The 15,057-nt window shown below is 40.4% G+C and overlaps 3 protein-coding genes across 3 annotated transcripts; all 3 read left to right on the plus strand.

The window, feature by feature from the left end:
- The first annotated feature begins 599 nt into the window (after positions 1-599).
- LOC116027518 (protein ESSENTIAL FOR POTEXVIRUS ACCUMULATION 1-like) lies at positions 600-8,325 on the plus strand. Its single transcript, XM_031269221.1, has 9 exons — positions 600-786; positions 1,611-1,690; positions 1,843-2,757; positions 2,828-2,948; positions 3,079-3,945; positions 4,104-6,801; positions 7,246-7,436; positions 7,518-7,577; positions 7,700-8,325. The coding sequence occupies exons 1-9, from the start codon at positions 738-740 to the stop codon at positions 8,092-8,094; spliced, it is 5,376 nt and encodes a 1,791-aa protein (XP_031125081.1). The 5' UTR covers positions 600-737; the 3' UTR covers positions 8,095-8,325.
- Positions 8,326-8,721: 396 nt separating this feature from the next.
- LOC116026681 (outer envelope pore protein 24, chloroplastic-like) lies at positions 8,722-11,311 on the plus strand. Its single transcript, XM_031268035.1, has 3 exons — positions 8,722-9,002; positions 9,084-9,443; positions 10,886-11,311. Exons 1-3 carry the CDS (start codon positions 8,805-8,807, stop codon positions 10,964-10,966), a joined length of 639 nt encoding a protein of 212 aa, XP_031123895.1. The 5' UTR covers positions 8,722-8,804; the 3' UTR covers positions 10,967-11,311.
- Positions 11,312-11,912: 601 nt separating this feature from the next.
- LOC116027787 (uncharacterized membrane protein At1g75140-like) lies at positions 11,913-14,262 on the plus strand. The gene has a single exon (XM_031269535.1). It carries the CDS (start codon positions 12,094-12,096, stop codon positions 14,089-14,091), a length of 1,998 nt encoding a protein of 665 aa, XP_031125395.1. The 5' UTR covers positions 11,913-12,093; the 3' UTR covers positions 14,092-14,262.
- Positions 14,263-15,057: the final 795 nt, after the last annotated feature.

Raw genomic sequence — 15,057 nt, forward strand, 5'->3', positions numbered from 1 at the left:
TTTTTCTCAGAAGGTCACCGAAATTCCGCCGGTGCACTAATGACATTATTTATTGTCCGTCACTAATCAATTTTTGAACTCTGATACGCTAAATTAATATATTGATGTGTCCAATTATAATTTTTAAAAATTCAAAGATCTAATTAAATTTTCGTGTGTTTGATATTTTTCAAAAAAAAAATTATCTAATTAAAATGACACATAAAAATAAAGGTGATATCTTAGTATTCGAACACAAAAAATGTTCTTAACAGAAGGAAAAAATAAAATCCTACTCAAAACCAACCAATAGCAAAAAGACACATCAGACAGTTCCACACTGACATCTTCCCTATCGGCCCAGCCACCTTAACCTGCGCCTAACGTGGCGTATCGTATACCCAAAACCGATAACAACAATCCCACCCCATTTACAACACTCCGCGCGTCCCCACACGCTACACCTCCACGTCTCCACGAGTGCAAAAAGGACGTCACGACATTCAGCAGCGCGTGGAACGGGGCAGCAAAAATCTACCCATAACGCTAACGTGCACGGAGTGCCTCCCAATGCTAACTTACACGAATCCCCTTTCGATTATCCTCACCCCGCTGTTGCCCTATATTCTCACCATTAAGCATCCGTTCTCAGTCTCTCCACACCTTCAAGCAAGCAGTCGCCGAAACACAGGGTTTCTTTGGCTTTCTCACAGCTCAATCTAGAAGCTCTCTCTTTGCTCTTCGCTCCGCCGTCATCCATGGCTGAAAAGACCGACTTCGATTCTCGCCCCGGCCAGATCTCCAAAGGTACTGCAGTTTTTTTTTCTTTCCGCATTCGTGTTTAACACCACGCCTTCGCCTCCATTTCACCCATCGGTGCTTTGTATTCGCCTCCGTCGCTCGTATTTTTCAATGCTGTGCTCTGTAAAACCCTAGATTGGAACTCGTGTGTTCTCGCCTCGACTGTGGGGTTTTAGGGTTGGTTCCTCTTCGGATAACGGCAGTTGTTTCTGGTTATTTAAAAACAGAAGACATTCCTTTACTCCGGCTTTATGCTTATTTGGCTTTCGTTTTTATTTTATTTTGACTTAAGCTTTATTTCATGATTGCTCAATCTCAGCGGAAATTGAGTTTTGTATTTTTCTTGCCTTGCATTTTTTGGATATTGATTTCTGGTGTTATTTGAAAAAATCAACATTTTTTTGATTGATACTTTATTGACTATTCAAGTTTAATGCCAATTCTAGCTCGGATGAAAACTGTTTCTTCCTCAAAATATAATGTCCTGTAATATATTGCTCTTAAGCACTTCTGCATGTTGTATTTATTAATTATTTGAGTGGTTTTGCCAAACTTCTCTTCATCTTTTGCTACATTATGTCTATGTTATATTAGTTGCTTTAGGATTGCATGATTTACATATTTTAGCATTATATTTAGCCTCACTATACTAATGGGGCATGATGTGCTTGTCATATTTAGATTTCCAGTAGAGCTTAATCCATTTTTTCCCTTCAAAATAGAAGGACGTCTTACATTCTGTCTTGTCTTTTTGGTTGGTTGTTCCTTGTCAATGATACTAAGAAATGCTTTTGGTAAATTAACTCACTGGTTTTCTTTCATTTATTTAGATATGCAAGGATCCGGCCCACTTTCACCGCAGTGGCTTTTTCCCAAGTCTGGGGAGAATAAAACTGGGATTGCAACTGGGGTCTGTTATCAATTGCTTTTTCATTTCTTTTTATTATTAGTTCTCCTTGAACTATTTCTTTTCCTTAGTTCTTTTAAAAGTATCATTGGTTGCGTTAAGAGTTTGTGCATGAATCAGCTATTGTGCTTGTTTGTTGATGACTAAAATTGCAGGAAAACCATTTCAATCCACATTCAGTTTATCCAGGTGGGTCTGAACCCCCAAAATCACCAGGGATGGGTGAGGATGTTCATGATCACCAGAAGAAGAAAGAAGTCTTCAGGCCATCTGTGATGGATGTGGAATCTGCACGCCGTGACCGCTGGCGTGAAGAAGAAAGAGACACTAATTCCTCTATTCGCAGGGACCGCTGGAGGGAGGGGGATAAAGGGCTTGGTGATGGTCGCAAGGTGGACCGCTGGACTGACTCAGCTGGAAGGCATTACGGAGAAGGACGCCGTGTTCCAGTGGAACGCTTCTCTGATTCGGGAAATAGGGAAAGCAGTCATGATCAGCGTCGAGAGAGCAAATGGAATACACGATGGGGCCCTGATAATAAGGAGGTAGATGGTTTGCGTGAGAAATGGAGTGATTTTAGCAAAGATGATGACTTTCCCATAGAAAAAGGGCCATCTGGTCTTGTATATCATGGTAAGGATGAGAGAGAGGGAGACCACTACCGGCCTTGGAGGCCTAATGCGTCTCAAAGTCGAGGTAGGGTGGATTCTCCTCACCACCTAACCTTGACGCCAAACAAGCATGCTTTTACAGCAAGCCATGGCCGGGGACGTGGAGAAAATGCTCCAACCTTTTCTCATGGTCGAGGAAGGATCCCCTCTGTAGGCAGCTCTATGAATGATGTTTCTTCTCATATTCAGTCACATAGTGTGCTCGCAGAGAAAGTTGAAAGTGGCCATGATGAGTCCTCTCCTTTAAGATATACCCGGACCAAATTGTTGAATGTATACAGTACAACTGATATGAGATCCTCTAGCAAATACTTAGAAGGGGTTGCGCAAATACCTTCACTCATGCAAGAGGAACCTCTTGCACCTCTAGCTATCGGTGCACCTAGTGCTGAAGAATTGGTAAGTTGCTGTGTTAGTTTCTATTCTAGTCCATTTAGTTTCAATCATCCTAATATACTTTTGTTTATAGATTGTTTTGAAAGGAATTGAAAATGGGGAAGTTCTGAGTAGTGGCGCGCCACAGATCAATAAAGACAGTTCTATTGGTCGAAATTCAACTGACTTTTTGCAGTCAAGAAGAAACAAACAAGGTGCTTTAATTTTGATGTCAGTCCATTTAGTTTGCCACCCACCATCCTAATTGATAATTTGATATTGCTGGCCACATGATTTTTATTTATTTCGTTATTTTGATGCTCACAATCCTTCTTGCATGATCAGGCAGCCGAAATGAGTTACTGCATGGTCTTGACGATTCTAGAGATGAAACTATAGATAATGGAAGAGGTGGTCATTCAGATGGCTTCTATGATAGACAGTTACACTCCTTTGAGTCCAATGCTAAAGTTGAGGCTGCACAGGATTATGAGAAATTTTCTGAACTCAAGTTGAATACTGAAGGAGTGTGGAGATCACCATCAATTCGTGAGCGTTCACATGTTGCCTCTAAAGAATTTTTGGAGATACCCGGGGTGGTTGGTTCCAATATTGGCTGGTCTGGGGCCCAGAAGGGTTTGGCAGATGAGCGTGAAAGAAGTATATCCGATTCATCTTACACTAAAAGTGAAGGGCTAAAATGGCAACTTGGGAATGATCCGTTGCTCAAAAGGCAACACTCTGCCATCCTGGACAAAGAGTTGGATAAGCAGAAGCTGCCACAAGCATCTCCAGAAGATTTCATGCTATATTATAAAGATCCACAGGGTGAAATTCAAGGACCTTTTTCTGGCAGTGATATCATTGGATGGCTTGAGGCGGGATATTTTGGAATAGATTTACTTGTTCGTTTAGTGGGGGCACCACCTGATACACCATTTGCCCAACTTGGGGATGTTATGCCTCACTTGCGTGCCAAAGCTCGGCCACCACCTGGCTTTGGTACACCAAAGCCAAGTACTGATGCTTCTGCTGAAATGAATATGAACCCCTTTGCAATGCTTCATTCAGGTCCAACTGAGATTGATATTTCAAGAAGTGAACAAAGATATAATCATAGTTCAACAGCTGATGCTGAGAATAGGTTTCTGGAGTCGCTCATGTCTGGCAGCACAAGTAATGCTCCTCCCGAGAAGTTTGTTCACCCAGAAGGTTGGTTTTGTTTCCATTATGAGACTTGCACTGCATTTGCTCTTTTATTTCTACTTTTTCTGAACAAACATGAAACCATTTCTTTGTGGCATTTTTGGGGTTAATATAATCTTTTGTTGAACTCTAAATAAAGAAGTTTTTTGTATGCTGGTTGATAGGTATGCCAGGTTATATTGGAAATACTGCTGGTACAATGCCTTCTGTGGGTTCTGAAAGTGGGGATAATCTGTACCTCCTGGCAAAAAAGATAGCACTTGAGAGGCAGAGATCTCTACCAAATCCGTATTCTTATTGGCCAGGGAGAGATGTTGCTTCCATTGTTCCAACATCGGATGTGCTTCATGATTCGTTGCCACATTCAAAACTTCCTTTAGTTGCTGACAATGCTCGCCAACAGCCTCATAATCAGAATGTGGATTTGATGTCTTTACTTCAAGGTTTACCAGATAGATCAGCAAGCATGAACAGTGGAACTAGCGGCTGGTCTAACTTCCCAACTCAAGGAGGATCAGAAAATCTTCAAAATAGGTTGGATATGCATAATGGTCAGAGGTTGAACACCCAAGCTGCATTTGGGATCCAGCAGCCAAGGCTACCAGCACAAAATCCACCTTTAATGAATTTTCTAGGTCAAACATTGGATAATCCATCCAGCATTTTAGCTCCTGAGAAGCTGCTTTCTTCTGGGATCTCCCAAGATCCACAAATGTTAAATTTGCTGCAGCAGCAGTACTTGTTGCAGCTGCAAACACAGACTCCTCTTTCACCACAGCAACTTTTGCTTCTGGATAAATTGTTGTTGCTCAAGCAGCAGCAGCAGAAACAGGAGCAGCAACAGTTAGTGCTCCAGCAACAGCAGCTACTTTCTCAGATGCTGTCTGAGCATCATTCTTCTCAGCACTTTCCTGAACCATCCTATGGCCAATTACAAACGGGTGGCATCCCTACCGGAAATGTTACTACGGATCATGCTCAGTTACAACCATCACGTGAGTTGCTTAATCTGGGTACCCAATCTCAGCTACCAGCTAGGCAAGAAGATCGTGCTCCAAATTTTGTGTTGCCAACAAGCATTTCTCTGGATGGATCTCATAGTGTTGGTTCAGAACCCTCTTCTATACATTTGCCGCATCAAGTTTTTGGAGATTATCATCAGAGAAGCAGTGGAAACTATCAGGAACAACTTGCTGTTGTCCAGCAAAGGGGTTCACTCATATCAACTGGTGGGATTGATCCATTACCTGGTATGGATACAACCAACAAATATCCTCTGGAGCATAAATCAGAAAATATCGAACCAGCAACCGTCATGAGTTCTGTGGCTGCTCCAAGTTTATCACCTCCAGAGGGTTTAGCGACATCTGTTGATTTGCCACCCACCACTAGTCATGGGAGTGAGTTGACTCTTGATCAGCAAAGTGAATATGTACAGCCTCTACCCGAACGGCATGAGAAACCACAATATGAAGGAGGTAAAAACTCTTCTGATTCATCTTCAGTAAAGGAAGTAAAGAATATTGAGTCTTCGGTAAAGGACATGAAGATTGTTGAGTCATCTGAGGTTAAAAAGTCTACTGAGAAGAAATCAAAAAAGCAAAAATCTGCTAAAATGCAAGCTGTTGACACTGCGAATGGAGTATCTAAGACAAAGCAACTAAAATTATCAGAATCTAAGGAGGCTACTGTTTCTGATGCAAAATCTGATATACATGGTGGTCCAACTGGAGTAGGTGTAGCCTCTGAACCAGAAACAATGGAGAGGAAAAATAATAAAGTTGCTGTTGATGATGTGAATGTACTAGGGGAAAATTTGTTGCATGTGAATGTGGCGAGAGAAGGTGAAAATGATGTGACAAAGGGTGACCCAGAACAAATTGGGGCTGTCTCGCCAATCCGGTCCCAAGGAGTTTCTGGTGCACGAGCGTGGAAGCCTTCTCCTGGTTTCAAGCCAAAGTCTTTACTGGAAATTCAAGAGGAAGAACAGAGGAGAGCACAAGCAGAAATAGTTGTTACTGAAATCACATCTCAAAACCCAGTTAATGTTTCTACTCCTTGGGCAGGGGTGATTGCTAGTTCTGCTGATCAAAAGCATCTTAGAGAAACTGAACTAGATGCTAGTAGCAGGGAATTAAATTTGAGGAAATCAGATAGTTCTTTTAATCAAAAGAGTAAGAAAAGTCAACTACATGATGTATTGGCTGAAAATTTTGTGGTTAAGTCAAGTGAAAGAGAAGAGGTTGCCAACAGTGAGCCCAGTTTACCTGCTGTTCCACATACAGGCTTTCAAGCTGATGCTGGAGATGATGACGCTTTCATTGAAGCTAAAGATACGAAAAAAAGTCGGAAGAAGTCAGCAAAAGCCAAGGCAGCTGCATCTAGGACTTCAGCACCTGTTGCTTCTGTGGAAATCCCTACAGGATCAAGCCCCATTGACAAAGTCAAGATTTCACGTCAAGTACAAATGGAAAAAGAGATGTTACCTGCTGTACCTTCTGGTCCATCATTGGGAGATTTTGTCATTTGGAAGGGTGAGACTGCAAACACTTCTGCTGCTCCAGCATGGTCTACTGACTCTGGGAAAACCCCAAAACCCACATCGTTGAGGGACATTCTGAAGGAACAGCAAAAGAAGGGTTCTACTGGTCCACAGCATATTCCAGTGCCAACACCCCAGAAATCTGTCCCAACTCAACCTGCCCGAGGAGGCACTGGTTCATGGTCTCATACTGCTTCCTCTCCATCCAAGGCTGCAACGCCAATTCAAGTTAATTTACAAGCTGCTTCACAATCCAAGACTCAAGTGGAAGATGATTTCTTTTGGGGCCCAATAGATCAACCCAAGCAAGAAGCAAAGCAGTATGACCACTTTCCCTTTCTTCCCACACCTTTCTCTAACATATACATGGATCAATTGAACTTTGTTTTTCCTAATTTGCCAGAATTTCTATGACATAAATTAAGAAGATATATTTGCTAACATACTTCTAATTTCTCCACATTCCAACATCTCTTTGTTTAGTGTCATGGATGTTTTGCACTTAATTTTGTGAAATGGATATTTTCAGCCTTCATATGTGGTTGAAAGTTTTACCAACAAGACATGAACATTCTTAGGAGTATTAAATGGAGATCTATGTGGATGTAGTGTTGGATGTGATTCTAATATGCTTGAATGTTCTGTAGGAAAAATTTTCTGGAAAATTTTTGGTCTTGAAGTGTGCTGGTGTGAAATGAATTCTTAATCATGAGTCAATAAATTGTCTTTAATTTTGTTGAAGTTATTATCTGTCATTCTTGTAGGTCTGATTTTCCCCATCTTGGAAACCATGGAAGTTGGGGAGTCAAGAATACCCCAGTGAAAGGGAGTGTTGGTGGGTCATCTAATAAGCAAAAGTCAACTGGCAGGCCCATGGAACGTGTAATGTCTTCATCTCCTGCCTCAGCTCACTCATCTTTGAAAGGGAAGAAAGATTTCCAAACAAAGCACTCTGGTATGTAATTGTCTGTACTTATGAATAGTGAAAAATTATGAGTAAAAAATTGACCCTCAGTCTCTCACGGTATTATTTCAGAAGCCATGGATTTCAGAGAGTGGTGTGAGAGCGAGTGTGCAAGGCTTATTGGATCAAAAGGTATATTAGCAGCTCCTCTACTTTATTCCCCTTTCATTTGTTTCTTTTTGAATCTACTACTCATTGTCCAGAGTAATTGTGAAATTTTGGATTTGTTTCATCATTTTGTTTCTTTCTTCCAGATACAAGTTTTCTAGAGTTCTGTTTGAGGCAATCCAGATCTGAGGCTGAAACACTCCTGATTGAGAATCTAGGCTCTTTTGACCCTGACCATGAGTTCATTGAGAAGTTCCTAAACTACAAAGATTTCTTGCCTGCGGATGTTCTTGAGATTGCCTTCCAGAGACAGAATGATCGAAAGGTCACCGGAAAAGGTGCTGGAGATGTGACTTCTGACCCTGTTGGCATTGTAGAAGCCGGTGAGGGTGGTAATGCTGGTGGTGCTCTGGATGTTGCTACGAAAGGGGGTGGAAAGAAGAAGGGCAAGAAAGGGAAAAAGGTTAATCTTTCAGAGCTTGGATTTAACGTGGTTAGCAATCGGATTATGATGGGAGAGATTCAGAGCATAGAAGATTAAGTAGTAGGGAGAGGATAACAAACAGTTCAGGCTGTAAATACAGTTTGTTTTTTTTGAGACTGTACATGCATGTTTAACTTTAGAATTCATAGGGGTGCAAAGGTAGCAGTGATATTTAAGCTGCTCAAGCAATTTTGTGGCCTTTTGCGCAGTGTTAGATCCTTTTGTTTGTTTTGACTTATGATGTTTCAACAAAGCTGTTAGCTTTTAATATTATTTCCATATTGCTCATCCTCTGTCTAGTTTACTTCAGGCATCTAGTATTCAATTGTGTGACACTGTGACTAATTGCATTAGGAGAGTTTGATTTTTACTGTTGTTTATGCATAATTTTTATTTGTAAAATCAAATGTATGAGTAGAGTAGGAGGTCATATTTGTTGGTTGAAGTTAGTTATATCACAATTATTTTACCTATTGGTATTATTTGATTATCTTATGATAAAATTTCTTTTTTGGTGTATCATTTACGTTTTTCCTTTTTCGAATATTACTTGACTCTATTACAGTACAGAATCTGTTTGTTATGATGATTTATATGTTAAAGTTTCGTTATGATGATTTATATGTTAAAGTTTCAAATTATATTTATTGGACATGTTGGGACTTGGGACCATCGTAGTCTGGTGGACTGTAGCCTTAAACTTATCGGAGCTTTCTACCTTTATTTTGTTGTTTGCTCCTCTCTCCATCTAGCTTCTCACGGAGAGAATGAAGGGTTCGCTCAAAACGCGATATGACCTCGACAAAATGGCGGCCGCCGCCACCGTCTCCGTCAACGCCGGCGACATCAAACTCCGAGCTACCATGACTGACGCCACAGTTGTCAAAGGCCCCTCCTTGAACGGCTTAGCTCTTGCACTTGAGAAACCTGGCGCTTTCATCGTCGACTACAACGTCCCCAACAAGGTACTACTTGCCTACTTCCCACATTTCCTCCCCTTTCAACTCATTAAAATCAAATTTTAATGTTTTATTTTAATTTTCTAGGATTTTAGGTTTCAATTTATGAGTACGGTTAGGGTTTTGGAGAAGCCGTTGAACTTGAATTACATCCACTTCAAAGGAGATAAGCGGACAACGGTGGATGGGACTTTGGTTTTGGATCCGGCTAACAAGGTTTCTGCTAATCACTTGATGGGCTCCGGGAATTGTAAGCTTAAGTATACTTATGTGCACAAGGGGCAGACTACCTTTGAGCCCAGCTACGATTTCGCCAAGAATGCCTGGGATTTCTCTGTTTCGCAGAGAGTTTACGGGGACGATGTGTTGAAGGCTATGTACCAGACGTCCAACCAGAACTTGGCCCTAGAATGGTCCAGGAATTCCAAATTGAATGGCTCTTTCAAGGTACTCTCATACCATCATTTTCCTCTTTATCTGTTAGTGAGATGCATCATTGCATTTATAATTTGTTTTAAGACTTTGCTAGATTTAACCAAAATTTTTACTAAAAGTATAAGTTAGACATGACTTCTTGTCATTACCTAATTCAGCAAGGCTCCTCTAATGGCAATAAGTCACATTAACATTTGCTAAAATTTTTGTTAAAAATGTTTGTCAATCAATCTTTATTCTTTTCATTAGGCATGCAAAGAGCTCTATTGATTAATGCTCAAACTGGTAATCTTTTTTTTTTTTTTTTAAATAAATAAATAAATGGTGATGAATTTTACTTGATATTGCATATGCGTTTGAATCATATAACCTGCTCTATTTATTTGGTTTACTTTCCAACCTAATAAACTTTTTGCAATACTTGATTGATTAGATGTGATGTTACTATAGGCTGTTGGGTTTGGTGTAATCTTTCTACACTTGCATATTGAGACACTTCAATTATGTTTTCACTCTGTACAGAATACTAGAATAGAAATTACTGACATGACATTGTTAGATTACCTGTCTTTTCTAATTTTTTTTTTTTTGGACACATGCAACTGTTCATCTTGTTGTTTATGCTCTGACCTTGAGCTACAAATTGATGTATAGTTTGAATTTATTTGTGTTATAATCCAGGCTTGTGAAAGACGATTATAGTATTTTTAGATATTTCGATGCAAAAGCAATGTTCAAATTCTATCAAAGCAAACAAAAGACTTGTCATGTTGCTGACTTAGTTATGCGTATGCAACTAGGGCATAATAACATATTCGAAAGAGTAGGGCATGAACTTTGGTACTTATATAGCTACCTGACATTATTAATGCAAGTTTTTGTTAGCATCAGATTTGTGAATACATTAAATAGTACTTGATTAGACTTTCTGTATCCTCTTGGAGAATCCTACTTTAAATTGATTAACTTTAAACAAGGAAAATAGAATTATAAACCGAAGTGGTGGAGTTGTCTTTTATCGTGACCAAGGAAAATATAATGAACCATCATATTAGATAACTTTTATGATTTTGCTACTAGACACTTTATTTCAGCTGTTGTATGATACCAATGGGCAGTGAACTAAAGTACAAGAAACTTCATTCTGGCAGTGGCCTAAGTATTTTAATAGTCTCAACTTGATCTTAATTGCATGACATTGGTTTCAATTAGATCCTAATCCTAATGTTATTTGCAACCAATTTGTTGACAAATACCAGTAGATAAATGCAATTTGGGTATTTTTTCTGAAGTATCAATGAGGGAGGTAGCTGAATATGATTTGTTTGCACATACTAATTTTAGAATAAATGATACTTGTTGATTGCTTCTGATGCTGGTTATAAGCATTTAAAATTTGTAATTTCTATTCCTGGAATTTGACCTCTGACTCATGTCTTCTCTTCTGCCTTCAGATTTCTGCATCTCTTAATTTGGCCGAGGATCGTAAAATGCCAAAGCTTATTGCCGAGAGCACCTGGGACTTTGAAATGTGATGCTTCTCTGTATCATGATTCTGCCGTTTTCATCTTCTTGCTGCAATCATACAAACAAACCATATTCATTGACCTAGTGATTAGCGTCGTCTGGCTTCTTTCCACGGCTAATATTGTCGGTGAATTCAAAACATGGAGCCGAATATTGTGTCGTGGACAAATCCAAAATTTTATTTTCCCATGGTTTGTTTTGATACACTGTGTTCATTGTTCAAGAAACTTTTGCATCAAGTCTTAGAAAAAATGTTTTGGTTAGGTTACTGATGATTTCAGCAGCTTGCCAAGCACCATTTTCATGCCCACTGAATAAAATGAATGTAGTCTATTGGTTATACACTATTTTTCCATTCACGTGCAAATAACTTTTGTTATCTTTTCCATTTACCTACAAACGATGTTGTTTTGAGTGAAATAATTCATTAAAAATTTGGAATAAAAAAAATCATTAAAAAAAAAAAAGGAACAATAGCTGATTGGCTGACTAGGTGACGTAGTCGATGTCTAAGAGGCCTAGGCAGTCAATGCGGCCGTTTAAATCACAGATTATGGTGATATATTAAACGGTTATCTTTTCCATTCATCTGCAAACGATGTTGTTTTGTGTGAAATAAATCATTAAAAAAAACAATAGCTGATTGGTCGACTAGACGGCCTAGTCGACGCCTAAAAGGCCTAGGCAGTTAATACCTAATCGACCTAAGCCGCTCTTAGGCAGTCCAGTCGGCTGCCTAAATCATCGATTATGGTGATACGCTAACGGCCCAACCGACACTTAAATAATTGTATCTGTGTAGAGAAGTGTACATTGATTCGATTTATCTTCTTAATTCTTATGTGCTTTTGGTTGGTGACCACGAATCTTAATGTGGGGAGGACCACAGGAAATCCGGTCCAGTCATTACACCAAGAAAGTCTCCCTGTTGACCCATTTTCTCCGTCAAATCTTCACCTGAACAAATCTGAAGTTCAGTAATTTTCTTGCCCTAATCCACACAAGATTACTCCTTCTTCCACTCGGGTCAATCACACTACATATAATCAACCAACAGTCAAGATCAGTGGGTTCAATGTGGAGAGAGAGCTCTGACTCCGACTAGACCTTTCCCAAAAGCTTTCTTTTTCTATCAATGGCTGCCGCCTCTCATAAAGGCAAGTTTTTCCTCTTCTCTTTGCTTATAGCCTCTGATTTTCTGCATATTTGTTGGGTCTATGCGGACTCGGACTCAGACCCATCCTCTCTGATTGAGAAAGAGGATAAAAATGAATCAATAATTGATGCCTTAGATGTGTTAAAGAGACACCAAGTACAGTTAGAGAAGCTCGAGGGGTTAGTGAAAGATCTTAGTGAATTAGTGGCTAGGTTAGATTCAAGATTATCAGAGTACCCAGAAGTTAAAACTTCAGATTCTGCAAAACCCAGTATTGGGAGGTTGTCAAAATATGATCTTGAAGAGAAGTATGCTGGGAAGGGGAGGGATAGTGATTTGATTTTGGAGAAAACTGGGGAGAATGATGGGTTGAGGAATGGGATCAGTGGTGGGGATAAAGTTGGGGCAGTTTCAGTGACAAAGTACAGTCCTTTTTGGTCTGAGAGGTTCCAATTTGTATCTGCAGTGAGATTGGATTCAGATGCTACTTGCATCAATGTGTTGCCATTCCGAGATTTCGATGGAATGAGCAAGTATGTTGCGGTTGGGGATGCCCGGGGGCAGTTGTATGTGTTCTCGAGAAATGGGGATGTGCTGATTGAGTTCAACACATTGTTAGATGCTCCTATTACAGCTCTCGCGTCGTTCTTGACGCTTTACAAGAACGAGAGCGTATTAGTCACGGGGCATGAGAACGGTGTGATTTTGAAGCATAGAGTTTGGGAGGTGATGCAGAATGGGGATGAGTGGCCTTTGCTTCATATGGAGTTTGTTGGGAAGTTTGCTTCTCCCGAAATTGGGGAAGGTGGATCTTCGATTATTAGTTTGGAAGTGCACCATATGGGGAGAAATAGGTTTGTCTTGTCAACGGATTTTAATGGGAATCTTAGGGTGTTTAGGGAGAATGGATCGGTTTATGGATTGGCAGTGCCTAAAAGCAGGCCTTTGGCGTTCTTGAAGCAAAGGCTCTTGTTTCTAACAGAGACTGGTGCGGGATCGTTGGACTTGAGGACGATGAAGATTAGGGAATCTGAATGTGAAGGGTTGAACAATTCGGTTGCTAAAAGCTATGTGTTTGATGCCATTGAATGGTCAAAAGCATACGGCTTTACATCCGATGGTGACATGATTCACGTGCTGCTTTTAGGCGATATAATGAACTTCAAGTGCAGGGTTAGGTCGAAGAAGAAGCTGGAAATGGGCATGACCGAGCCCCTAACGTTTCAGGCAATTAAAGGGTATTTGCTCATAGCTAATTTGGAGAAGGTTTGGGTGTACAATGTGTCATCTCAGCATTACGTTAGGGCGGGAGGACCCAAACTCGTGTCCTCTGCACGCCTCGATGAGGTCATGAATTCGTTCCTCAATTACCAATCGGTGGACTCAAATCCCAACAAGGGAATGCTAACTCCACTCCTAGCTAGCGACCGTGAAAAGCTCGTTATACTCGGGACAGGAAACGGTTACATCGGGATGTATCGCTCGAACCTTCCGGTTTTCAAGAATGAATTCAACACCATGCTGTGGACAAGCCCTGTATTGCTCTTCATCCTTTTCCTATTCGGGGCGTGGCATTTTTTCGCCAATAAAAAGGAAGCCCTCACGTCTTGGGGCCCCGACGATCCTTTCGGCTCTACCTCGGTTACTGACGGAGCACCGCTCGGATCTGGCAAGGGCGACATATCTTTTGCAGATTCGTCGTCGAGGAATGCAGACATAATGGACCTAAGGAACAGCAGTTTAAGAGGCGGCTCATCAGGACGGTTTGTGTCTCAACCGCAATATCCGGGCGGATCTACGACCCCGTACAGGCCAAGCGCCGCCACAGATGCAAATTCGAGGCCATCTTCGGTTGATCCAAACTTCAGAGCAGCTCCAGAACTGAAATATAGGGGTCCAAATCTTGACACTGCTGGTTTTCCTAAAAGAAGGGAGAGCCTGTTTGGCAACAGTCAAGTTGTGGATGATAACAGTTGATTTAGTATTTACCACATCATGACTGTTGTATCTATTGTTACCACATAGAGTTGAAATCTTTGAATTGAATATTTACTGTTACTGTCAATCAACCAGAGTGGTCAGTGTTTCAGTTTTATCTGTTGTTGTAACTTTGCAGTTTGAGAAGAAATAATGAAGGCATTTTGGAAATGTTTGTCTGACTGTCTTCAACTGCATAATTAGAATTGAAGCATATGCTCCATCTCAACTAAAAGCCTAAACTGATTGTTGGACTACACATTTATGTTTATATATTATATGCTCAACACACCCCCTCACGTGTGCGGCTCGATTGACTTTGAGCTTTTGCATGACTCTAATACTAAATTGAAGCATGTGCTCCAATCCGTCTTAACTAAAAGCCTAAGTTGATAATTGGATTGTAACCTAGGCTAATAGTTGGACTGCACATTTATGTTTATATATTATATGCTCAACAATTAGTACTCCATATAACTTTCCTAGTTTGTCATTCTACTCTGAGTTAACATTTTGTTGATGGATCCATCTAGATTTACTCCAACTTTCCTCCATTGGCTCCTCAACTAGCTCACTAAAGATAGAAAAACAACCTTAACAAAGCCCCGCAGGATTAGTGATTTTGAACTAAAAGTATAAAAAACCCATTTTGATCCGTAAAGCATCAGTACAGTGTTCCACTAAACAACAAAAGATTACTCATTCTGCGCTGTCCGACCACCTCTGACGAGTGTCCTCAGGAGCTACATGATCATGCCACCTGGAAACCTAAGATCAAATCTTGCAGATTAAGCAGCTCAACTCAGTTAGTTTCTCACTCACTAACCACGGTTAACACTTGTATATAACCTGGTCCACTGTTTTCTCTGTGACCCACTGATGATTCAAGAACATATTTTTTTTCCCTTGATTTTCTCCAAAAAAACCAGCATTTACCTGGGAAAAGATCAGACCTTTTTTCTTTCA

This window comes from Ipomoea triloba, chromosome 8 (assembly GCF_003576645.1).
Source record: "Ipomoea triloba cultivar NCNSP0323 chromosome 8, ASM357664v1".
Classification (NCBI taxonomy): Eukaryota; Viridiplantae; Streptophyta; class Magnoliopsida; order Solanales; family Convolvulaceae; genus Ipomoea; species Ipomoea triloba.